The sequence below is a fragment of the Aquila chrysaetos genome, chromosome 1 (assembly GCF_900496995.4).
Source record: "Aquila chrysaetos chrysaetos chromosome 1, bAquChr1.4, whole genome shotgun sequence".
Classification (NCBI taxonomy): domain Eukaryota; kingdom Metazoa; phylum Chordata; class Aves; order Accipitriformes; family Accipitridae; genus Aquila; species Aquila chrysaetos.
In genome coordinates, this window is record NC_044004.1 from 78,384,051 (window position 1) to 78,410,098 (window position 26,048).

General features: G+C 41.4%; 1 protein-coding gene across 2 annotated transcripts; it reads left to right on the forward strand.

Moving 5' to 3' along the window:
• The first annotated feature begins 1,127 nt into the window (after positions 1–1,127).
• Positions 1,128–25,773, forward strand: ANXA5 (annexin A5). 2 transcript variants are annotated; one of them, XM_030005952.2, is made up of 13 exons: positions 1,128–1,314; positions 1,375–1,418; positions 8,858–8,942; positions 10,030–10,124; positions 10,966–11,079; positions 14,589–14,679; positions 15,667–15,746; positions 16,206–16,262; positions 19,220–19,313; positions 21,093–21,188; positions 21,737–21,795; positions 23,955–24,077; positions 25,217–25,773. In XM_030005952.2, exons 2-13 carry the CDS (start codon positions 1,410–1,412, stop codon positions 25,277–25,279), a joined length of 966 nt encoding a protein of 321 aa, XP_029861812.1. In that variant the 5' UTR covers positions 1,128–1,314; positions 1,375–1,409; the 3' UTR covers positions 25,280–25,773. The 2 variants fall into 2 exon arrangements, with proteins under 2 accessions (XP_029861812.1, XP_029861754.1); XM_030005894.2 differs by having other exon boundaries at positions 1,129–1,273.
• Positions 25,774–26,048: the final 275 nt, after the last annotated feature.

Sequence of the window (26,048 nt, forward strand, 5' to 3'; positions counted from 1 at the left end):
CTGGATATAATGTGTAAGGAGAAAAAGACTTACTTTTGCAGAAAGAGGTGGGTGTGTGTAAGCAAGGTTGTGCTTAAACTAAAAGCAACCCGTTTGAATGTCGACCACTACTTTTTAAACCATTTCATAACCCCTGTTTTCTTAAATATTGTTATTCTACATCTAATCCATATGTGCATTTCTATGGGCATTTATGAGCAGCTCCCTATTCCCTTCTTTGAGCGTGTGTGGAATGCCACTTCAATGGATTAGATTCAAATTAGACTTTAATAAGTAAATCAGGCCATTTTAGCAAACCATTTGATCCTCGGTCCTGCAAAGGAAGCCAGCTGGGTGGATCTCATGTTTTTGCTGAACTGTATGTGCATTTTTTTAGGGCAACAAGAAATGTTGGACAAAATATTTAAATTTACACCACGATCTGCATTTCTGTGGTTTTTGAGGTAAACACAACTCACTTGAAGGCAGAAGTGACCGTTACATGTTAAAATGCTCACATAGTGAGATTATGTTCATGTTTTATTTTGGCAAAGACACTAAATTCCATTTGTGTTGCAGTCTCTTTTCCTTCTTTCATCTGACACACAGCTGGATTGCATTTGTATGGGTGAGGGAGCAAGTCTTCAGTGTTACAGATGACAATGCTCCTTGAACAGCCATGCAGACTGCATCCTCATTGCTCTCCTAAACTGGATAGATCTTCATTATACCCGGGCCAGTGACATGGTCCTGCTGTAAGATGTTGAGAAGTAAAAAGTATCATCACCCAAAATGCTTGCCGTACTGATAGGCTAGAACTACAGCCCTTGCATTCTGTTCCAACGCTGTGCTTATTTTGCTAACCTAGCTTACTTGGAAGCTAACTTAGGCCAGCTAATAAAACGCCTGCTTTAAAATTCAGTACAGCCTTGTCCTTTAGTGATGGGCTATGAGTCTCTTCAGATTAATGGCAACTGATTCTTAATTGAGATTTCATCAAGAGGGGGCTGGAGCAGCTGTTGGAGGCTCTCTATGTGAAGGTGCCGCTGCAGTAGCCAGCGAGGAGGAGGTCGGCCCGGGTACTGCCTGGCCCGGCAGGGCCTCGAAGCCCCGGGGGCCTTGCGGGATGAAGCCGCCGGCGGCCCACGGGGAGGCGGCCGTGGCTCGCCGCCCGCCCGGGGTGGGGCCTGGCCCGGCCCCCGGTGAGGCAAGCAGCGGCGGGGCCCCCTCCCTCCCGCCTTAGTCAGTGCTCCCGGTAGCTCTGGGCGGCGGCGGCTCGGCGGACCGGCTTGCGGTGAGGGCGCTGCCCGGCAGCGAGGGGCGCCGGGAGGGGAGGCGAGGCGAGGCGAGGGTGCCGGGCCGGGCGGGCACTCACTGTCGCGTCTCTCTTTGCAGACTCGGACTCAGCCCCGACTCGGCGGATCCCAGAGATGGCGAAGGTGAGGCGGCCGCCGCGAGGGGCTAACGGCCGCCGCGAGGGGCTAACGGCCGCCGCGAGGGGCTAACGGCCGCCGCGAGGGGCTAACGGCCGCCGCGAGGGGCTAACGGCCGCCTCGTCCCTGCCCGGCCGCCGGCGGTCCCGGGACACCCTTGTCTTGTCCGTCTCTTTACTTTTACTCCTCAGTGATTTATTTTTCGGTCTGCCTTAAATCAACCCATCCCCAAGCCTGGGGAGACGCGGAGGGGAGGGGGACGGGGAAAGCAGCTCATCATGTGAGGCGCGCGTCAGGGACAACTTTTTTTTTCCGCCAGTTTCCACTAATTTGGCCAAGTTTTCGGTACGGTGTGTTTATATAGTGCTTGGGTGGAGGCTCCTTCCACTGGAGGAGGAAGGAGAAAAAAAATACTGCCGTGGCTGTGTCCCGTGGAGGCTCGGGGCTCGGTAGAACCATCCCCAGGTTTCTCATTTCTGACTTGAATTTTTCTGGAAGCCTTGTAGCTATGGTGTAGTGCTTCGTCTGGTACTTTTTTTTTTTTTTTTCCTTTGCAGCCCTTGGGTCGCTGTGGTTTGAGCCTGGACGAAGGCTTGGAAAACAGAGCTGACTCCAGCGTTTGTTTCTATAGTTGCATCAAATGCATATGCTCTGGAAAGTAAAATAAGAATTTAATGGCTTATTTATGGGCTTTGTACTGCTGTAGGAAGTGAAAGCCATCAAGTGGTATGAGCGCCTTCACAAAGGTCGGGGTAATTGCACACTAATGCTGTAGTAGTTTCATTATTTTAACAATGAGTGGAATGATCAGTGGTGTTTTAACACTCCTGTGAATACTTACTCATATTCTGTCTGGATTGAGCTTTAAAAGAAAGAAAGAGTACTTCATTTAAAAAAAAAAAGTTTTTATTTTTAATAGTATTCCACTAAATCCTTAAAGTTTGGGTTTTGTTTTTTTTTTTTGAGGGCTGAAGAGTGGATTTTTCTTTCTTTAAACATCAGGCCTGGTTTGTAGGATGCATCATAGGAAAAGAGAGACCCCTACCCATGCCAGTGCAGGGCATCTGACCAGACAGATCTACTTGGACAGCCTTTTATTATGGTATATGTAGCATTGCTTATAGGCTTAGGGCAAATTCCATTTAGTGAAAGCATGGAAATTTGCAATTCTCTTGTGTGTTCCACAGAGACACAAACTTTAATTCTTGATCTTTGTAGAAGGAATATTTCATTCTTCACTAGTGCAAACCAGTTACTCTTGTCTTCGTGTAGAATTTTCTACTGCCTGAGGTAACACTTGGGGTTGGGTTACTAACTGTGGTGGATGGTGGTAGGTTGAAGTCATTGGAGTGATGAGGTCTTGTACTAGGTAGGCCTTGTCCTCCCATTTCCATGTTCAGAGGGCTGTTTTCCGCTCCAGTAGTATTCTTTGCCTGGGCGATAATGCAGCCACGAAAGACTGGGAGTGTTAAAGCTTTGTAGCCTGTAAAGCATTTTATAAAAATAAAATAAAAAAAAAGTTGAAGAGTAGGCTCTGCTGCTCATGGCAGGTGTCTGTTCTAAATTTTGTTGCACCGTGAAGTAATGCTAAGAAATGAAAATGCCTATCAATCATGAAATGTTGAGTGTCAGTTGACAGCAGTTATTTATATGTACATCCAAAGGTTCAGAGTTCACAAAGGCTGCACAGCACAGTGTACTGAAGTCCAATTTAGTCTAGATACATCACTGAAGAGTAAAACCTTTGAAGAAGGTAAGTTATCTTTGGAGTCTTGGTTACTGAAGTATTTGTTCTTGCTCAGTTATGGGAAGATTTCCCTACTCCGCCCCCCCCCCCCAAAGACCTGGGGGATTTTGTGTGATCCATGTCCAGGACAAAAAGGTTCATTCATTCATTTTGAGGGAAAACTACAGCATGCCGTAATGTGCTGTGCAGCCTGGTCTTTCCATGCCTGCGTTTATCTGCTTTCTTTGGAGGAACACTGCTGTCCTAATAAGCTGCCTTTTTTCACACGTCTATATGTGTGGTGGTCTTTGTTAATGCATAGATGCACATGGTAGGATCTCTTCCTCCTCGATGAACAAGCTGCCTTGGAAAAGCTACCCTATGTTTGCTGATTTGGAAATCGGGAAAGAAAGGAACAACGCCATTTTCTGCTTGCATGCTGTGGACTGATCTGTTTTGGTTTGCTACTCCCAAATTTTTCCCTGAATGTGAAGTTGGGAGTGTTTTCTGTATCCATTTGTAAAATGCCAGGAAAGGATTGCTTGTGCTGGTGAAGGTGTGGCTGCTGTGTGCTATATCTGGAGTTCCTGTTCTGCCAATGTGCACGTGTGACTTGGAGCACAGGAATAGTACTGCCAACTCCAGTAGTGCTTCAGAGGATTATGTCTCGCATTCCAAAGTACAAATGCTTTTTCAGAATTGGGTCCTAAGCAGCTCTTTGGCTTCGCTGAGGTTACTTGTGAGGACAGGTTCTTTGTGTGTTTTTGCAGATGTTCCTGCATTGGTTCCTACATTGCTGTTGCTTGCTTTTCTCTTCTCCTTCTCTCTCACCCCCTCTCTTTCTCTTTTTTTTTTTCTGTTTTTTTCTTTCTCTCCTCCCTATCTTTGGTATCTCCATGGTGTACTGACTCAGAGTTCAGCACAGATGTTGTGTAATTCCGTTTTTTGTCAGGCGTTTAAATTTAGTGGGGCAGATGTGAATATAGTCTGCTGACCAGAGCTGACTCCCTCTATTTAAGTGAACAACCTGAAGTGATACTAAACTTAGAGAGGTGTTTTGTAGAGACATCTTTATGGTTGTGCATTTGCATCAGCTCTGCACCTATATTCATCCACTCACAATGTAATTTGCATCCTACTGCCCTTGAAATTTCGGTAAGGATGTCATGAAACAATTATATATTTCTTACATGATGTTAGCTTTAAAGCACAGTTTGAACTGGCATCTCTGTGTGGTCTTCAACGGCCACAAAGGTTTTCAGTTTACCAGTGAACACTGTGTTCTGCTTTATCTGCAAGATGGCTATTCTTGTGTAAGAAATCTTAAGGCAGTCTTTCATTTATTCTAGCACGTGACCTTCTGGGCTCTTTTCTGTCTTCTGAAAAAAACATACCTTCTCTGTTTGTCAACCTGTGTGCTGGAAAATATTTCCATTTCTGTTCTTACCACTCCACTGTTTTCCTGTGCCATCTTGTAAACAGGTGGCTGCTTTAAAAAAAAAAAAAAAAAAAAAAAAAAAAAAAAAAAGCCACATACCACCTTCTCTGTGCCAGACACTGGGCTTTCCAGTGGCAAATTGATGAGGTGCTACTTTTGTTGCTGCAGAGCAGCATTGTGAAAGGGGGTAGCTCTTCCTCTATGGGAAGTCTGAGCGGTAGGAACTTGCTGTGAGTGGGTATAGGGCAAGGGTAGCTGGGAAGAAGTCTGAATCGGTTCAAGTGTGGTCTTTTGTTTGCTGATAATGAATGCTTTGTTTTTAACAGTGGCTAAACATGGGATCTTGTGGGTGGGAGATTTTTTTGTGTGCTTGGTGGGAAAAATTAAAAGGAACCTCACTAAGTGGCTATTGTTGATCTTACAGATAATGCTGTTGCCAGGATATGTGGCCACGCGGCATCAAATTGTGAAGTGAAGTTATCTCTTGGGAGAAGTTAATGTAGCTCTGAGGTGCTGGTTAGAAACATCTTGCCTGATGAGATTGTATCTTCTCCTTCTGCAAACTTTTGCTAGAGCAGAATAAACAAAAATAACAGAGAATGTGAATCTCCTCATTTGGAGGGGCATAAATTCTAAAGCAAGATCATCTCTTGTTTTGAAGTTGTGTTTGGTTTTTGGTTTGTTTGTTCTCCTCCCCCCCCCCCCCTTTCCTCTTCATACTAATTTTGTATGTATGTATCTGTATTTGTATGTATCTGTGGGTTTCGTTGGTCTCACTGGTAGGTGTCTGGAGAAAGTGGAAGCTGCTGTTTTATTTCTAGTCTGTAATCACAAACTGTACTTGCACTACACCTGATTGCTTAACAATAGTGTATTGGGGAATGTAGAAAGAAGAGACTGTGTAGGTTTTGGGTGTTACAATCTTGTGATCCTCTTTCTATTGAGGTCTTGCGTGTTGTGCTTCTCTTTTATATTTTACTGCTAAGTGTAGGGTGTTGCTATTTAGTAAGGGAATCGCTCCAGATTACAAAAGGATTTATTATCAAGGACTATTTGTGTTCTTCTTTCCATTGATGTGCTTTGGGTTCTACTGAGTGGGAAACTTAATAACCAAAATAAAAATGACCTATGAGCCTGTAGTGTTATTGTGTATCTGTCTGCATAAATGACAAAGAACATTCTTAGAGATACTAAAAATAAGATAATTTGTTTACCTCTAAAAAAAGTTATTAAGTTTGTAAATAAATAGTTGTCTTTCAGTTTACTGTTTTCATATTAGGTCAGGATGGCGTAGCAGTTGTGATGCTGTGATCCATCTGCAAGAACCAGTTTGTTTAAACTCTACTTAAACTAGCTGAGTTGCCTGATAAATGAGTGTCTGGCTTTTGTCAGAAACTCTTTTGTATGCATCTATTATTTTGGTAGAAATGTCTGGTTCATAGCTCCTATTGCAGATTCTGCGTGACTGAAAGTTGACTTCAGTGGTTCAGGCTGTGATGGTGGTTTAAGACAGGTGCTTGCCTTCTCTTTCTCTGGCCAAAAGGTGCCATGTTTGGGAAGGAGGAGAGTGCTCTTCCCTCCATGGACTGGGTTTGTTATCACTGCAGAGCTTTCTGCCATTGTCCATTGACTTTGCAAATGAGAAACTGGGACTGGAGTAACTAATCAGGGTGCTTCTGGGCAGTGGGGTGTTCTACACAGATTTGTGGTTGTTAAGATGGTATGCCTGAGTATTTCCTGCCATACCCCGATTGCCAGGCCACGCTGCAGTGCTCTGAAGAGCTAGGCGAGTAGGTTTCTGATGTGAAAGTTAAGGATGGCTCGACGCTTTCCCAGTGATGGGCCAGCTATTGTCTGTATCACATCTGCCCGCATGTGGCTTCTGAAGGCAGTTAGACTGTAGATTGGACTCGGGTCTGCAAAGCTGTATCCAAGCCTGTCTTATACTAACAGCCTCTGCTGTGGTTGTGCTCTATTTGCACCAGCATATAGTATCAAGGGGAGCAGATGTAACTGGAGATTTTGCTGTTATAGCTGCTGTCTTTGTGGTACCCAGGTGACATGGATTTTTATTATGCTAGATGGCAGAGCTGCAGCGATATTTCTGGTTTGCAAGCTAGGTGCAGCTCAAGTACTGACTGAGGGTGATTGTGGCAGGTAGGTAGCCAAAATCCAGTAAACACTGTGCATCAGAAGGGAATGCCTGGAATGCAAATGGTGAGAAGACATCAAGAAAACTCTTTCGGACTACAGGTGCACCAGAAGAATTTCAGGAACTGTTCATCAAGCTTAGACTGTGTTGAGGCTTTTCACACTGTGCTTTGGAAGAGAGTTATGGAAGGATTCTTCTTAGTTAACAAAAATGAGAAGGATGATGCAGAGATGGATTTAATCTAGCTTTTAGTGTTCACACATATGTTGTCTAAAACAGCCACAGAGGAATGTTGGGTTGTTGTCATAAGACTTAGGAATTGTGAAGGGGAATTCCACTTGCTTATAACAAGATAAGCAAATTAAAACTTTAACTCAAAGATCAATAATTGTTTCCTCCGAGACCTGTTTACCTTTAGTCATTTCCAGAGGAGAATTGTGGTAGTTTTATAATATTAGTTATGTTAAGATGATATGAAACAAAATAGCAGGAAATACACTTTTAAATAACCCCGTGCTGCCTGGTGTGGTAATAAGGGAGGAGGAGGAATACAGAGGCTTTTCAGTCTTTATCTGTTTTACCAAATTAAATTCAATTTATAAAATTGAGTCCCAAATCTTTGAGAGTTTTTCATGATAGCCTTTGGAATTAGCTAGGAGAATGACAATAAGTACATATTGCTGTGCCTAAATTTGAAGTAGTGCCTAAAAATTTGCTTGTAATGGGAAAAGCAGAATGCTTCAGGGGAATTGCCATGCCTCTGAAGTATGCTGGATATTGGAAAGCATCAGCGAGAAAGAAGTTTGTTGTTGCTATTAAACACCATGATACTTTGTGTTCTGATTTGCTGAAATACGGCGGAGGTAAACATAACTCATTATTGCTTCTGCAGTGGGAGGGGTAGGGAGTCTCTGATGGCAATAACACACAAGTGGCCTGAGAGGCAGCAGTGCTTCAGGGCAGTTTCTGGTTAGTGCTCGCCTGTTCTTTTCTGTCTGTGCTCTTTTGGCTGACCTGTCTTGGATGAGTCCATTGACTTGAAACCAAAGCACTGTGTGGCTGAAATTGCTAACTTGAGGGAAAGGCTGTATCGCAGAGGCCAGGTGGCTGTGCTGTCTGTGTAATAATCTGGTGCCAGTCTCAGTAGGTGTCTTGGCACTTTCTTTCATGCTTTTTCTTGAGAGTGGAAAAATGTCCTGCCTGTACTGATTGGTACTTTTGTACAGCGATGCTTACAAGAAATTTCCCTTCTTCAGCTGTTAGAAGAACTTCCCTATTCCCAAACCCCAGCTGTTTCCCCTTTTGGCCATTGCTTGACTTTTATAGTTTATAAATTAACTACTGTGCTATACGCATATAGGTTCTTGAACTGTCATGTTTAAATATAGGCAAGACTGTTCCATAAGGGTGATGAATATCCTTTTGTGTTTGACCTGAAGAGAAAGTCCCTGAAGAGCCATGTTCCATGGAAACCTAGTGGAATTATTTTTGTGTTTTGGACGGGCTGATCTTTTATCCTTATGTTTGAGCTGTTATTTCTTTTTAGCTGTAAACAACTATGAGAAATGTAGCTGAGTCACTTGAGAAAAAAGTTGCTTATGTCAAAAGGAACATGATGAAAAATTGAAAGCCATTGCAAAGTTCAGTAGGTCTCATTTGCAATGTGATGGGAAAAAAAAATCAGTGTGATACTGGTTGTGAGCTCCAGCAGGTTTTTCTTCAGGAGAGGAAGCTCTTATTTCCAAACGTGTCTTGGATCTTTGTGCAGCTTTTCTAGTGTATGTGATTTGTGCAATTAATTTCCCAAATTACTTAAATGATAATTTCTTAGTAATTTTCCTGTATTCAGGCTCCAGTGTTGTAAATATCAATCCTGCAAACTACCATTATGTAAATATACCTGACCTTAGCTGGTGTGCTGCTGAGTAAAACCATAGTAGTACCTTTTGAGTGAGCTGTGTTTAAAACACGGACAGATTGCTGTGTAGTCGGACAATTGCAAGAAAAATGCTATCATCTTTTGGATTGCGGATTCAAATTTAGTCGAGCTCGTGTATGGGGAACTGAAAGATGCTATCATCTATTTCATGCCCTTTTCCCTTTCCCCCTACCCCTTTTTCCCCCTCTAGTACACAAGAGGCACCGTGACAGCCTTCTCTCCTTTTGATGCCAGAGCTGATGCAGAAGCCCTTCGTAAGGCCATGAAGGGAATGGGTAAGAATAATTTATTTTATGAAAAGGAAAGGGCTCTCAGTCCTTCGAAAATATCCTTTCTGAACTCCTTTTTTTTATATTAGCAGGTTTGGGTAGGGCGTGCGTCTACATGCCATGGAATGACAACTGCAGGACTGCATGAGTCTGGGCGTGTCCTAGTTTTGACTGTGCTGCTCTCGAGGATGTTTATTTTTAGGTTAGCATAAGGGAAAAAAGGTGGCGTGCACATTCTCCATTAAAAATTGGTACTCCACAGGCTTTTCTGCACACAAAGTTTTACTGCGCAGTACACTAGACTGTGGATTTACAGGCGACAACTGTGGAGAATTATGACAGTATAGTAGAAGCTCTGTGCTTGGAAAATGTGTGACAGCCCCCTCGGTCTGGAAGTGCATAAGCACATTAGAGTTACTGTGAGCAAAGAATACAAGCACACAGCATGAATGTAGACTAACAAGTGGTCTGTAAACTCACACTGTAGCTTTCTGCCCCAAAACTTCTGTGTGAGAACAAATCCTAATTTGCTACTTTCTTTGAAGCTGCCTGCCAGAGGAAGCAGAAGGAAGGGAAGAAGGGAAATGTGATACACCTCAACCTATTGGCAAATTCAGTAGGGCTAGTAAGGTGCTGTGCTGTGAGGGCCACCTTGCAAACTATCGTATATAAAATGGATAATAGCTCCACACTTCTGTACTCTGGGGTGTTTGGGGTTGGACTGAGTTTTGCTGGGAGTCAGCAGATTGTTTATTCAAAGCAGATCCCTTGGTGAGCTCAAAGGCAAGGCTCCTATGTAGAATACAGACTGTGACTAAATGTTATAGCTGATGCCTGGGGTGCTACGAGCAGTGTCTGGAACAGAGCACTAATGGAGAACAAACAACACATAGGTCCTCCAGTCATATTTTTGCACCAGCAGAACACCAAACCTGGTGGCTCAGCTTTGGAGTACGGTGACATTTGTTATTTAAATGCTTCTGCTGTTTATCAGTAGACTTATTTTCAAAACATCTTTCATTGCCTTTTGAGTTTGTGCCACTGGTGTTTGTTTTTTAGAGTGTTTGTAACTCTTTGTTCTTTCTAACTTCAGGGACTGATGAAGAAACTGTTCTGAAGATCCTTACCAGCAGAAACAATGCTCAGCGTCAAGAAATTGCATCTGCCTTTAAAACCTTATTTGGCAGGGTGAGAAGAAGAAAAATACCTCTAGAAATGAGCTGAATGTGGCCTGTGATGATTACTTAAAACTGTGAGGCACATTCATCACACTCCCTGTAAAATGTTCCTTCGAAGAAAATCTAGTTTTGCTTCTGTCTCCCCCTCTCCCCATGCTGTGATGTCCTTAATTGCTGGCTAGGTTAGAATATTCCTTTTAGGTTAGCACAAGGAAGTTACTTCCTTTTTCTGTATTTTGGTCCAATATGTTTTAGATGGGTTTTTGCGCAAAAGCTCCTATAGTTTCCTGTTAGTGTGCTTTTAGTATTGATCTTATTCTTGCTATGGAAGGAGTTATCAAATATTTTGATGCAAGGTCTGCAATGTAAGGTGATAGCAGGAAAAGAATTTTCTAGAGCTAGAAACTGTGGAAGAAATATAGCGGCCTAATAGCATAGGAGAGAGCAAAACCAAATATATTGGTAGATAAAGCCATAAGTGAGTTCAAAGCAAAGATGGCTTGTTTCTTTCTTCCAGCATTGTTGGATCCTTTAATATTCTGGCTGGGTAACCTTTGTTTAAAATAGCAAGTGCAGTGAACACCTAGCTTTTAGAGAATTTCTGTCTTGGAGTGGGGGGGGGGGGGGGGGGAAATAATTGCAGTATGCTTCAGGTTTTCCAAATGCCCATATATCGTTTTCTTCTGCCTTATTTGGCTACATTTGTTTCAGTTCAGGTACCAATTAAAACAGAGAGCCCTGTCCCTTGTGCTTTTTGTTGTATGTCCAGAGTCTTCTAGCTTGCAGACACACATGCATCCATTTTGAATGGTTAGTCCTTGTTCATTACAGCACTGTTTGTTCTGCATTAGGATCTTGTAGATGACCTGAAATCGGAACTTACCGGCAAATTTGAAACATTGATGGTATCTTTGATGAGACCAACATATATTTTTGATGCTCATGCACTGAAGCACGCTATCAAGGTAAGAGGAGTGAGGGAAAGTAATTAATACATTGTATGAAATGTTTGTTGCTCTTTTGGTTTTTTTTTAGGAATGAACTTCTGGTTGGTAAAGGGAATGCTAATAGAAGAGCCTTTTTTTTTTCCCCCCTTTTTTTTTTTTTTAAATTATGAATGTTATGCTAACACCTGCTGTTATTGCTAACGCCATGGTTTTGCCTGATTTCTTATTCATCCTAATAACGCATTAGAGGTAGTTCAGAAATCTAGTCTGTATATGTTTTATGTGAAATTATTTTCATGAGAAACTATGTAATCTTAAGAGAACAGTTTTGCTGTAGATGCAGACTAAAATCTACATAGCATAAGACTTGTTCTTTCTGATTTAAATACAATGAATAGATGTGCATGTTGCTTTTAAATTCTTTTTGCTGCTAAAGTGCAGTGGTGAAGTCCAGTGGACACTAGATTTTTCTGCTGTGAGCAGCCTAGGTTTTATAGCTCTACAGCTGTATGCATGGGCTGCAAAGTAGTTCAGGGTATTTCATGCAAGTGTGGTGTTATTTGTATGTCTCTTTTTGACTATTATTTAAGCTAGAGAGTGTTTTGCCCCTGATGGATTACAGTGCAACTCCAAAATTGATGGGCTAGCGTACTTGTGTAAACTGGTGCCCACCAAAATTATGAGCGGGTATTATCTGTATTATTGAACGTGTTCTAAAAGTTGCCTGCAGTAATACAGAGGCAAGAGTTGATAGCCCTGTCGGTGTTACCTTTCTAACATTTCTCTTTAGCTGAATGCATTTAGTGCCTTTCTGAGAAGCCCAGGTAGACAAACAATTTACAATCTGTATGTGTAGATATTTTAGTGTGTTTTCTTCCATGTGGTCCTATCCCCCCCTCCCCGCCACACCTGTCTGATACCATCAGCATGTGGAAATTCAAGAATTGGATGTCCTTGGATTATTCACAGAACCTGTTGATTAAAGTAGAGGACATTGAACTTGACTAGCGTCAGGTAGTGCTTGGTTGGGTGACGCTCACACGTAAACTCCCAAGAGCCTTGATGACCAACTGGTTAATATGTAGGCTTTAGTAACTGTGCAAGCTAGTGCTCATGAACCCATGACCCAGCAAATAGTATCTCAGATAACAGAAACTTTAATCCTGGAAATTTTCTGTAATGTCTTTATATGCAGTGGGGGAAGGGAAGATGGCACCTGATAAAAGAAGCTGATAAAGGCCTTGCTGACTAAAAGGAAAAAATGTATTCCCAAGCTCCTCTTGTTGACTTAGGAGTCAAAGACTGACAGGGAAATGATGGAACAGATGGGTGTAGGAGGGAAAATAAGAGATAGTGAAACAGGAGTGGTTTTGTTCTTGTCACAAAAAATGGTATTAAACACGAGATCAGGGGATTTCAGAGAATGTGTCTGCACAGGAAAAGATGTTGATACTAGCTGCAATTCAGCTAAGGTGGGTAACAACAGTAAAGAAGGTGTGATAGCATAGACTTCAGTGCAAGATAACTCAGCTAAGAGCATGAAGTCTGTGCTGAAGATTGTACTATCAGTTCATAGAATCATTTAGGTTGGAAAAGACCTTTAAGATCGAGTCCAACCATCAACCATGCCCACTAAACCATGTCCTGAAGTGCCTTGTTTACATGCTTTTTGAATACCTCCAGGGATGGTGACTCCACCACTTCCCTGGGCAGCCTGTTCCAATGCCTGACAACCCTTTCAGTAAAGAAATTTTTCCTACTATCCAATCTATACCTCCCCTGGCACAACTTGAGGCCATTTCCTCTCGTCCTATCACTAGTTACTTGATAGAAGAGACCAGTACCCACCTCACTACAACCACCTTTCAGGTAGTTGTAGAAGGCGGTAAGGTCTTCCCTCAGCCTCTTTTTCTCCAGGCTAAACAACCCCAGTTCCCTCAGCCGCTCCTCGTAAGACTTGTGCTCCAGGCCCCTCACCAGCTTCGTTGCCCTTCTCTGGACACGCTCCAGCACCTCAATGTCTTTCCTGTAGTGAGGGGCCCAAAACTGAACACAGTACTCGAGGTGCGGCCTCACCAGTGCCCAGTACAGGGGAACAATCACTTCCCTGCTCCTGCTGGCCACACTATTTCTGATACAGGCCAGGATGCCGTTGGCCTTCTTGGCCACCTGGACACACTGCTGGCTCATACTCAGTTGGCTGTCGACCAGCACACCCAGGTCTTTTTCTGCTGGGCAGCTTTCCAGCTACTCTTCCCCAAGCCTGTAGCCCTGCATGGGGTTGTTGTGACCCAAGTGCAGGACCCAGCACTTGGCCTTGTTGAACCTCCTACGATTGGCCTCGGCCCATCGATCCAGCCTGTCCAGACCTCTCTGTAGAGCCTTCCTACCCTTGAGCAGATCAGCCCTCCCTCCCAGCTTGGTGTCATCTGCAGACTTACTGAGGATCCCCTCATCCAGATCATTAATAAAGATATTAAACAGAACTGGCCCCAATACTGAGCCCTGGGGAACACCACTTGTGACCCGCCGCCAACCGGATTTAACTCCGTTCACCACAACCCTCTGGGCTTGTCCATTCAGTCAGTTTTTTACCCAGTGAAGAGTACACTTGTCTAAGCCGTTGTCTAAGCAGTCGTCACTGCTGCCACTTAGATTAGAACTGATATAACTGTGCCTGCCTCACTTCCTGAGCAGGCATGTTCTTGAAGCAGTCTGTATTTTGAAAATGATTACATGCAGCCTGGCAGATTTGTATTTTGGATATCTTTGTATGCAGTTAGTATTTGGATTTTCCTTACAGGAAAGGTTATAAATAACACACTGAAGCAAAAAATACACAGTATTGTATTTCAGTGTTGCTTTTGTGAAATGACTTCTTTGGAAGCGTAAAGAGCAATGGCTTATTCTTACAGGCAAAGTAGACTCAGACTTGTGGAAACAAGATACTGGCTTGACTTTTGTAAATTTCATACTTGTAAAAGTGAAGAGTGCCTGTTGTGCCTGCTGTAATTAGAGTGCAGCACCTTTAACTATCTGGGTTAGCAATTCTATTGTAAAATGTGTGTGTTTGCAGTGGAAGAGAGGGTGCGTTTAACATAGTACAGTTCATGGAAGGGTAAAGATCATTGCCTGGTGGCTCTATGTTTATCTGTGTACTGGCTGATGAAGGCAGTATATAAACTAGAGCTAAGATGGAACCTGTTACTCTATTTATTCACTTACGTTGATGTCATTGACTGTAATAGTGAAGAACTGAGGCATATTTGGGTGTGCTTGAACATGGAAGGGCTCATCTGAGTCCTGCAGCAGTGAGCCTTTATTAAGTGTTGGGTTGGTTTTGAAAACAATCAAACTGGAACTGGAAGAAATTCTTTCTCAAACCGCCACAATATACCAGAAAGAAGAAAATAATTTTTCTTTATTTGGTCCAAGTGTATAAGTTGATGCTTGCTTTTGAATGTCAAAGGGAATTCTTGTTTTCCTTTTGTTATTCTATCAGCTGATTTATACTTGCACCCCTGCAGGGAGCAGGAACCAATGAGAAAGTGTTGACTGAAATTCTTGCCTCCAGAACACCTGCGGAAGTGCGGAATATTAAACAGGTTTATCTGCAAGGTAAAGTTCTGCATAAAATAAAGTTCTTGGGTCTCCGTTCAGTTCTCTTAATATGATTGTAGCTCATCTTTCAAATAAGGTCTATCTGTGATCTGATGGGTGTGTGCAATAAGTGGGATTTCATTCTGTTGTGTTGCAAAACTTCATATTGAGAGAAACTAGAGTTTGGATTGTAAACTAAAATAGTTTTTGTTTCAGGGCTATGACTGCAGGTTATGGTGATCTGTACTTTATAGTTAGAATTAATTCAAATGCATTTCTTTCACCCGTTATTTTCATCCCTTTGAAAGGGGATTTTTAGTAATTGGAAACTAGAAAACTGGTATCACGTAAAAAACCAGAAGTGATTTTTTTTTTTTTTTTTTTTTTTTTTTTTTTTTCTCCTTCTGCTCAGTCTTCTGTTCAAATGCATTTGTGCTAAAGCAGGTGCAGCTTTTTGGTTGTCCGCAGGAGTATGTGCTTTTACCCTGTGATTGTGGGGTTGTTTTTTTTTAAGGCAGTGTTTGAATTAAAACATATTTCTTTTACCTCTATGCAGATTCCTGCCACACAAGAAATTCTCATGTCTTAAAGTCTGAGGCAAAACTTAGAGTCTCCAAGGGCAAAATTTATTAGTACTAGACTTTTCTGGGCTCACAGTTGTTGTACAGTTGTGAGACTGTACAGTTGTGAGACTGCCATATTTTAGCATAACTCCAGATCTGCATGCTCTTTAGTTCCTTTAAGAGCTGAATCTATGCATGTCACCCTGTATTTCAAAATATTTTGAGGAACCTGCTCCTGATACTAGGTGTGAAATGCTATCTTTTCACCTCTTTTAAGATAATAGGTTATAAGTGAAAGCAGAATATGACCTAGTTGGTAAAGCTGTTTCTGATAAGTGATTCTACAAGCTGTGAGTCAAATTAACTTTTTGATTTTCCTTGCTTTCTCCTCAAAATAGTGAGGAAGTCTGTAAGGTGGTAAATGGGTATTGCTGTTTTGCAGAGTATGAGGCCAACTTGGAGGATAAGATCACAGGAGAAACATCAGGCTATTTTCAGAGACTGCTGGTGGTCCTGCTGCAGGTCAGCATCTCTTTGTGTTCAGACATATGTGTATGATTTTCACTTTTGTTTTCCTGTCTGATGTACGCTTGTCACTTTCTGCTGACTAAGCTGGGATTCTGAAAAGACCTGGTAATAGGCAGGATTGCTTCTGAAACTGAGTCACTTCCCCTGACTTCCGGGGTCAGTCTTGAGCTCTGTTATGGGTCATTTCCACATCACTGAATTGACAAGCTTCTGTGATGCTTATGGGTATAGCAGAATGCCTGCTACGTGGGGTTTTGAAGGCAATAGAAGAAGAGAACATTTATTTCAAGAAGACACATGCGAGCAGAAGGGGAAAAATAAGGTGATTTTGGAGAAGATGCATTAGAGGTTGACTTCTCGCAGTAACTTTTACAGGCTCGATATAACAGATAAGTTGTTTTTTGATTCAGCTTTTGATTCTTCAGTTTAACAACTTTTAAAAATTCTCTTCAGGCAAATAGAGATCCTGACGGCAGAGTTGATGAGGGTCTTGTTGAGCAGGATGCCCAGGTGGGTGAATGACTTGGTTTTTGGGGCATTTCTACAAGTTGTCTTGCAAAGAGACTATGCAGCTAGAATTCAAATGTGAGAGGGAAATTGTTAAGGTTCTCTGTGTGTGTTTCTTAATACGTTTTCCTGTGCTTTTATACATTCTGGACAAAAGTGTCAAAACCTGAAACATTGGGATTAAGATTTTTGGCACTTTCACATTTCAGTGTAAAGCATGTCTTGTTTTGCTTTCTACTTAATGAGGTGCATGAATGGAACAGTAATTGGATCACTGGAAGAGAGAGTTAAGATTACTGAGGCTTTGTGATGCTGAGAGACCCGCTGCTGGAAAACTCAGAGATGTTAACAGTTCATTCCTTAATATCTGACTTGAACTTCTCTCTGAATTCAATCCTTTCATATCATGTGTCATGTGTGTCATAGTGAGATGTTAATGCTATTCAGTGAGGCATGCCTCCACAGAGGGTGAAATACTAAAAAGAGAAAATATATCAAGTACTCTGCTTTACTGTAACCAGATGACAGTCTAAGAATTGTCTTTAAAGCGTTTCTAGGGACTCGCATATTGCTCTTTGCAAGTATTGTCCATAACGTTGTCACTGATCACTAAGCCTGTGCTCTAGACAGCAAAAGGAAAACCACCAGTTAATTGGTATCCTTGATGCAGTCTCTTGCTGGATGCTTTTGGATTTGTTATTAGTTGTAGCGGTGGTCAATATTTCAGTGATTTGGTTACAGAACTCATTTAATGCATGTTTCTTCGTTATTTCAGATAACGCTGGGCTAGACATTTTCCTCTCATAAATTGTCGGTTGAGATGAAAGAAAATATATGAATTGTTCAAGGTGGCAAGGAGGAAAAGTAGAATACCAAATCAATAAAACATTCTCCTGGTAGCGGGCCAAGATGGAGAGACAGACTGACAAAATGTATTTTACTGGCACGGGCCTATCCTTTGCCATGTAAATTCAGAAAGTATTGTTCTCCTGCTATTAAAATTAGTCCTGTGGAAATTGGAGCTTGAAAATTAGTGAGGCAAATGTTTGAATCGTGAACTAGACTGCTTCATGAAATTATGTCAGTCTTGCCTTTAGCTAGGTTTACATAATTGAGGAAACCTATGAACCACAGGCCTTGGTAGATAGATTCCTTTTGGCCTCTTTAATTGAGTTTAAATGAGCATCTGAATTTAGGAGGCACCATATCTAAATGTTGAAAAAGTCCTGGTTTCCTAAATGGTTGCTGTGGTTTGTTATGTACATTTGGCTTGAGCTGGGACCCAAACAGAGAAGTGTTCTGTCACATTTCTCTGTATTGATACCTTTACATTCAACATGTAACATAGCTGGAACAGATTCAGAGAATTTTCTAACTATTATTGTCAGGTACAGATGGTCAGAATTGAGATATGTGACTGTGCAAGTGTAAGACTATTTTTGGCTCCCCAATGTTTCTCTTGCTTAATATGATATTCTGGGAAGGATTTGATGTATTAGAGGGCAACCTTTTTGCTCAGTGGTGATTTTTAATTTTGGGGGGTCTATCATTACTAAACATTAATTCTAAGAGATAGTATGAATATGCAGGGAAGTTGCAAGGCTTTTCTGAGAGTGCCTGAAGGAGAAAGTTTAACTTTTTGGAAGAGATTTTGTGAATATCACTTTTTCAAGTTATGCAATTGATGTACATTTTGGGTATTGCACAGTGGCAAGGCAGGTAGACACTTAGAGCTCACATAAAATGCCATTTACAACTTTTAGTATTCCTAAAGAAATGCATTCCTAGTGTTTCTAAATGCTATGCTGGGACTTCACATTTGCTACTGGATGAAGAGTACTGGTATTAATTTGAAGAGCTTAGCGTATATTATTTGAACTAAATATCCTTGCAATGCCTTAATAGCTTTTTTTTTTTACCCCACTCTTTTGTACTCTCTACTTTTTAATATTAAAAGAGCATGCAGCATTCACAAATGTGTTTTGAATAGGATTGTAGGAGAAGCAGGAAATTCATAACATCCCATTCAGGTTTTACAGTATGGGCAGCTGGCCAACAGCATTGCTATGCAGCAGATTTGTTTGTGGGGATTTCTCTGAGAAATATTTGGTTGCCTGAATATAGGTGGTAACCTGTTTGCCTGTCCTCTGCTCACTGAGGAGGGAGAAAAAATACTATATACTACAATATGTACAAACCTTCCTCCTTGCATGGTGTTTAGCACACTATTTGGAAAAAAGCTTCTGAGTGTCAGGAAAAAGAACTAATTTAATTTTCTGAATTTATTTTCTTTCTCATTTTCTCCCTCCTGTTGCTTATTCCAACTTTTAGAAGTGCTTTACTTTCCTAAATGCTGCTAATGGCCTGTCATGGTCTGCATTGAAGAAAGACTTGCCTGAAGAGCCATGAATGTGCTAAAACAATTAAATGATTAAAATCTTGTTCCATATGACTAAGAATTTAGCAGCTTGCAAATCCTGTTTCTGAGAGTTTCTAAATCCATCTTCCCCTCATTTTTGGAAAACTTCCTCTTGGGCCAAGTTAGCATGGTTCTGCCATTGATGAGAGTCATCATTTCGTAAAGTTTTGCTAATCTGATTTGAAAAAGAGTAAGGAAAAAAAAAAAGCAGAAAAAACAGTATTGGGACAGGAGATAAAATCCATTATTATCAGAGTTTCAGAAAACTTCAGGCTTATGAAAGGGACTATGCGCACAGTCAATTTTAGGGCCTTAAGCAGTATTACTCATGTAAATGCTTTCACAGTCAATTTCAGAATTTATCATTTTTTTTTTTCTAAAGTCAGTTCAGTACTTGGCAATTTTATTTCATTTTTTTTGCCTCCAGCTATAGCTTGTTAGTAAGTTTAATGCTCCTTAGAGTGAGACAAATAGCGCTTTTCAGCAGGCTATGTGGACACATAACAAATGCTGCTGTTTTGATCTCTTGAATTTACAACAGGTTTTGTTTAGAGCTGGGGAGCTGAAATGGGGAACAGATGAAGAGAAGTTCATCACCATCTTGGGAACCCGAAGTGTTTCCCATTTAAGGAGGGGTAGGTAGTATGGTTCTTCTGTGCTTGAAAACTTCTGCCTGAAGTCTCAGTATTACCCACCTGGTGGTAGAAATGGTAGAAAAGTTGTTTCTGGTACCGTATTTGTCTTTAATCACCTCTTCCCTCTACTTAATAAGTTTAATTTTGTTTCCTGTAATTCAGTTCCCCCCAGCAGTGGTGATCTCCTGCTTGAAGGAGTGGTGCAATAGATCCAAGGGACAGCTGGGGTGTTTCTTTCTAGATGCTTATTTATTGTTTTTATATTTCCCTTTTGAAAGAGGTCATGACAATAGAAGTGATGCTGAGAATCTGTTATGAGTCATCATAATCTGATGGAGATCCAGCCCTGAAAAGATCAACCCTTTTATAGGTGCATACTTTATTAGCTGTTAATAGAGACAATAATTTTTTCCCCTGCTCCTTACCCGTTCATAAGTCTGTTTTACCAAACTGTTTAGGCCATTCGAAATAATGACCAGAAAGTTTTTTTGGTTCTCCAATCTTTTTGTTTTCCTTTTTGAATCTTTGGATTCATTTGGGTTTTCAATGGTAATTTGATTTGTGGTTTTACTGTTTAGTGTTTTTACCATTATTTGCATTAAAGTAATCCTAAAGTTTTTTTGTGTGCACCCAACATTTACGTAGTGTGATAGAAATGTAAGATTTCATAGAACACTCAGGTCTTACGGATATTCATGAACACAGACTTCAATAGACTGCCAATAGACCAGTTTGTGTGAAGTTAATTGGATGTAGTAGCCCAGTGTAGACAAGATCTTGGGTTCAGGCTAAATGATAGCTGCACCCTGGGAAAAAAGCTGATTATTTCCTAAAACTTCCCTTCTTTCCCTTTCCCTCTTCTCCCTGCACCCTCTCACTGGATGTGTGCACAGAATCACGGAACGGCTGAGGTTGGAAGGGACCTCTGGAGGTCATCTTGTCCAACCCTGCTTGAGCAGGGCTACCCTAGAGCAGGCTGCCCAGGACCATGTCCAGGTGGCTTTTGCACATCTTGAGGGACTCAACAACCTCCCTGGGCAACCTGTGCCAGTACCCACACAGAAAAAAAGTGTTTCCTGATGTTCAGACAGAACCTCCTGTGCCCTTTGCCTCTTGTCCTGGCACTGGGCATCACTGACAAGAGCCTGGGTCCATCTTCTTTATACCTTCCCTTTACATATTTGTACACATTGATGAGACTCCCCCTTGAGCCTTCTCTAGGCTGAACAGTCCTGGCTCTCTCAGCCTTTCCTCTTAGGAGAGATGCTCCAGTCCCTTAATCATCTTAGTGGCCCTTCACTGCACTCGCTTCGGTTACATATCTCTTTTTTTACTGGGGAGCCCAGAACTGGACCCTGCACTCCAGGTGTGGCCTCACCAGTGCTGAGTAGATGGGAAAGGATCACCTCCCTCGACCTGCTGGCAACATTCCTCCTAGGATACCATTTGTCTTCTTTACTACAAGGGCACACGGCTGCCTCATGTTCAGTCTGGTGCCCACCAGGACCCCCAGCTCCTTTTCTGCAAAGCTGCTTTCCAGCTGATTGACCCCCAGCACGTACTGGTGCATGGGCTTGTTCCTCATCAGGTACAGGTATGCGTTGTATAGTAGCAATCTGGTAGGAAATAGGTATTTAAAATAAGACACAGGGAAGAATGAGCGGACAATAGCATTTGAACTGTAGATAATGAGATACAGATGGCATTAACCTGTACTGAGGAAGATACTGGGAGAAATGCTGGCTATACATGTGACTAAGCGCACTTTCTGTTTTGCAGTGTTTGACAAATACATGACTATTTCCGGCTTTCAGATTGAAGAGACCATTGACCGTGAAACCTCTGGTGATCTGGAGAAGCTGCTTTTGGCAGTTGGTAATTAAGTCTTAACAGATCTAGAACTGGCTGCCTTCATTTACTCCCAGGCCTCCTTAAATTGCAGTTGTTATAGGAAGTGGCATGAAAACATGGTACCTTTTTAAAGTTAATCACCTGGGATCTATTTTTGTATTTAGAGAATAAGCCTTTATTCTTCCTTTAATAGATGGGGCGAATGGGGGGGAGGTGGGACGGAGGGTGGTGGTGAACTGCATTCTGTTCAGTCACGTGCACCTCTGTGAGAAAGTGAGACAAAACTCTGCCTTTGTTTGTATTCCTGGCATATCATTTAGCACAACGTCATAGTAGATTTGTAACTGGGAGTAGAATTTGACTAGCAAAGTCTCTTCTCTATTAAAAGTATACGGTGCGTTCTAACTCCTAGAACCCAAAGAGTTGTAGCAGAGGAACAGACTAGCTGACAGCTGTATACTTAATTGTCCACACAGGAGAGAATGATCCAGTAACACACACCTTGTCTTGACAGTGAAAGATTGTCCCGTATCGAATAACAATCAGGAATTCAATCCTTTGCCTTTTTTCAGTGAAATGCATCCGAAGCGTGCCTGCCTATTTTGCTGAGACTCTCTATTATTCCATGAAGGTATGTACATGTTTTCCATACCTCACTTTCCATCTCCCCCTGCTACAATTCCTCTCCCTTTCGCTCGTTCTTCATTTTTTATTTCACTGTAAATGCCAACGGCATACTGTATTGCTAAGCATCTTCAAAAGGTTTGGGGAATGCAGATCTGGGAGAGGATCCAAACAATTCATAAGCTTTACTTCGTGTTCATTGTAAGTTTGTCAGACCATAAATCTTTTACAGGAAACATCAGTCTCATCACCTGTTTTTGGACTTGGGTCTTGTTATATTGGAAAGCATCTGGCTAGATCCACTGGGCACCTTCAGCTAAATAAAGGCTACAGTGTCTTTTAGGTGGTGGATATATTGAGGAAGTAAATATGACCGAAAACTAAATTGTAGATTGTACAAATTTAGTGCTTTTTGTTTTGGAGATGAGTATTTACAGACTGAAGGTCTAGTTAGCTTTGAAACAGGTTTTGATGACTATCCATCCCATTTTGAGAAGGAAAAGAAACTCATCAGAGAAAAAGGAAAGAGGCTTAAACAGCTACAAAAAATTCTGCAGGGGAATCCCAACAGCGACACAGCTGCGTTTCTGTTGGCTTCGCCTTCCCTTGGATGGGAAGAGATAAGCAGGGAAAACTGTGTTTTTAACTCACAGTTGCTAATATTAATTAAAACCGAGGTAGGTAGTCTATTGTTTTCAGGCAAGTTATCAGCTTCCCTGAAGAATTTCTCCCTTCCCCTTGCTGAAAAGCACTGAAGTATGTTTGTCACCAGATGATTGTGTTGATGAGGTGTCAGCATGAGAATTAGTGAAAAGAGATGAAATGATAGCTTAATTTTTAAAAGCTGCTTTACTGCTTTTATAGATACCAATGTAAAATAAGGTTCAGGTGGAAAATACAGCTCAGCATACTGGCATAATATTTTTATGAGGAGTATTACTTTTTTTGTATTTATCTATTTATTAATTTTTATTTAAAGAATGCAATAGAAAATCTTTTCCTGTATGTTTTAGAATCTTGTACATTTCTATTATGAGGGGCCTGATTAATGTCTGCTGGTAAGATCCCCAATTGGTTTTTTTAAAATATAAATAAAAATCATTAAGTACTTCAGATAAGAAAGATCTTCATCAATTATTACTTTGACAGAAGAGTTTGTACTTCTAATTTATCAGTTTGGCATGACAAAGTTCTACAATGAGTAGAATTTACTTTCATGATTAGGTGGGGCAGAGCTTGGATTTTACTGGATTCTAATGTCAAATCCTACTCAGAAACCACTGGACTCATGGCATAACTTTTGAGCAGCTTTAGGGCATTTTTAGATGTAATCCAAGAATATTACATCCAGTCGAAGGATTGAGTGACCCTGGACGTTAGGCTAAAGATGATTGTGGGGGCTCTGCCAAGTCCTTCCTTAAGGTGCATTAGCAGGTCAGCATGTGAAAATTTGTATTGCTTCAGCTTGTGTGGAGTCTGACTTGTCTGAGCAGGAGGGATCAGGATGTTAGTCTGGCACAGCCTGCCAGCACAGGAACTTAAAATGGTTAAACTAATAAAGATGAATAAGAGAGTGGAGGATGTTTGCGTGGTTGGAAAAGGTTTGTGAAGTTTGCCTTCATAATAAGCAGCTGGATTATTTGTGGAATGAGTTGCTCTGCTATGTCTTGCTATATGATGTTACATGCTTTGTATTAGTCATTGTTAGGATTTATGTACCCAGTTCCAGAACTGACTGCAGTTCCGAGTCTCAGAGTATATTGAAAGGGTGATTTGCATGTGATTCTGATTGTGGTGGTCAGCTATACTACTGTGTGATCTTGGAACTGGATTATTTTAAATTTATGTGGTCACTCATGGTTGAGGCCTGTGAGATGAAACATGACATCAGAGGTCTGACAATATGGCACTTCATAGAAGTCCAGGGATTAGAGCACCTTGCATGGTCAGTCCTCTGTTCTCCACATTGCAGTGTGAATGTCTTGTGATACTGTCGCAAATATTCTCTGTTTTGGAGTAGAAATGTAATGCAGGAGTGTTTCGTGACACCACTTGTTGCACTTGGTGCTTTCATGTTGCACTGTGGTGGTTTGTATTTGTTGTTTTGTTACAGCATCTGTCCAGAACAAACTCATAGTTTAATATTATTTAAACTTTTCTCCATAGGGGGCTGGCACTGATGATGATACCCTGATCAGAGTCATGGTTTCAAGAAGTGAAATTGATCTATTGGATATTAGAAAAGAATTCAGAAAGAATTTTGCAAAATCACTGCATCATATGATTCAGGTAAAATTACTGTTCTGTTGTCCGGGAAAACAGGGGTGATTGAGATGTCATTGTTTCCACTGTTTACTTTTAGGGGAGGGGGTGGATGTGAGTAGAGCTGCACAACACAGGGCACTCTGAGGGCAGTGGTGGTTGGTCTGCAGTTTTGTGAAGTACCACATAGAGTCAATTAAGTGGGGAACACTTCTTAGGAAAAGCTGAAGGTTTCTTTCCAGTGTTCACTAGGAGAGCAGATGTGATTTTCTGACATTACAATTACTCATACACCATTTTTAGCTACTGCTTCATTTCCTTTTTCTTGTCTGGGTTCCTTCTGATTTTCAGTGCTTCAGAGAGGGTGCTGGCTCCAGAGAAATGATATTGGGGTTGGGAGTCTGAATTATCACAAGGCTGAAGTTTAAATCTTGGATTGTGGTGTGGAACCTTTTGCACCATTTCAAAGTGGAAAGCATTTCACTGTGGAATCAGTCTGAATCATAAACTCCTTTGAGTGGATGGGAAGGAGCAGGAAGGGAAAGAGCCAGCAAGAAATGCAGAGCCGGCTGTTGCTGCAAAGTTGAAGCCACAATGCTTTTTTTTCCTAGGAGTTTTTTGGGGGTATTCTGTTTTATTTTTAAACGCTGCTTTTTATGATTTTTCTGTTATCATTCCTCGCATTATGCTCCTTTACTTACGCTGGGTGGAGTTGCTTTTGACACTGTCAGTTGGGCCCATACAGCTGTCCTGCGGAACTAGTAGCAGAGCTTCCCATGAATTACAGGGAGCAGGGCTGGGGCCTTTCTAAGTGATGGCAGGTGCACTTTGCACATTTAAAGGTTGTTGCTTTTGGTGCTGCTTTGGGCTTCTCCTTTGTCTGGATTTTCGTACTTGCAGATGAATGCATTCTAGTAGGCAATGGGTAGCTCAGTTCTAGTAAAGCTTTCAGAGGTTTTTTTGTTTTTCTGAAAGTCTTGTCTGTGTAAATACAGCTCTAACATAAGAGACAGAATTTCCTTGCGTCATTCCTGAGTGAAGAGTCATCCAAGTGGATTTCCTGTGGGTGGGACAAATGTATAATCTGTTGGAGTCCTCCTTGGCTGCTGCTTTTCTTCACATTTCTGTGGTTGTGACTCATGCTGACTGGTCTGTTATATTAACAGAAAGATACATCTGGGGACTACAGGAAAGCACTCCTGCTCCTCTGTGGTGGAGATGATGAGTAATGGTGACAGTGACAAGAAGGATTTGTTGTACTCCAGCTTTGCAGCCCTTTAGTTAGCATGTCTAGCTAAGTTTTTGTATCTTAATGCTTTGTGGCTGTTTGAATTTATACTAGTATTGCACTTACTAAAAATGAGCATATTGTTATCCAAGTGATAGCTGATCCCTCCTCTTCCTGACATCCCAACTTCCAGGAATTTCAAGTGCCTTCTCAGAGTATGCGAGAGTCATCTTCGTGGAAGATGGGTACTGAGCACAGAACCCAGTTCTTTGCAAGTGTTTTGCTGAAATAGGAAAAAAATAATCATGTATTTCACTAATAATTTGAAGATCTTTTTTTGCTTTTATTCCTTACATTTCCACTGAATGTTAAGCTAGCTCTAACATTGCAAATGAAGAAAAGATATCCTTTGTATGTAATATTTGAATGAATTTGCTGAACAGAATACAAGCAATCATTGGAAATCTAAAGGACCAATAAATTTTTTCCCTCTCAGCACAGTTGTATGTGGTTTTTAATGGGCAAAGATCGATTTTACCTTTCATATGATTCTACTGCTTCAAACTGTTGGTGTAATACTCCTACTATTATGCAGGCTTCTAAGTATATATGATGTTTTGCAGCTGTATGTCTTGATGTCTAGTCTAGTATATGGGTGCTGTGGTGATGCTGCTGTTCAATATAGCTGGAATACCAAATTATTGGTACTTTCTGGGCATTGCATTCTCATTTTGTGCTGCTTTTGTCTTTTTCTTCTCCTCCAAAGCTGG

Bases quoted from the DNA above. Each gene is read 5' to 3' on its own strand.
- ANXA5 (XM_030005952.2), top strand. The intron at 8,943-10,029 runs GTAAGAATAATT...TTCTAACTTCAG, and splicing joins TAAGGCCATGAAGGGAATGG to GGACTGATGAAGAAACTGTT. The intron at 21,796-23,954 runs GTATGTACATGT...TTTTCTCCATAG, and splicing joins CTCTCTATTATTCCATGAAG to GGGGCTGGCACTGATGATGA.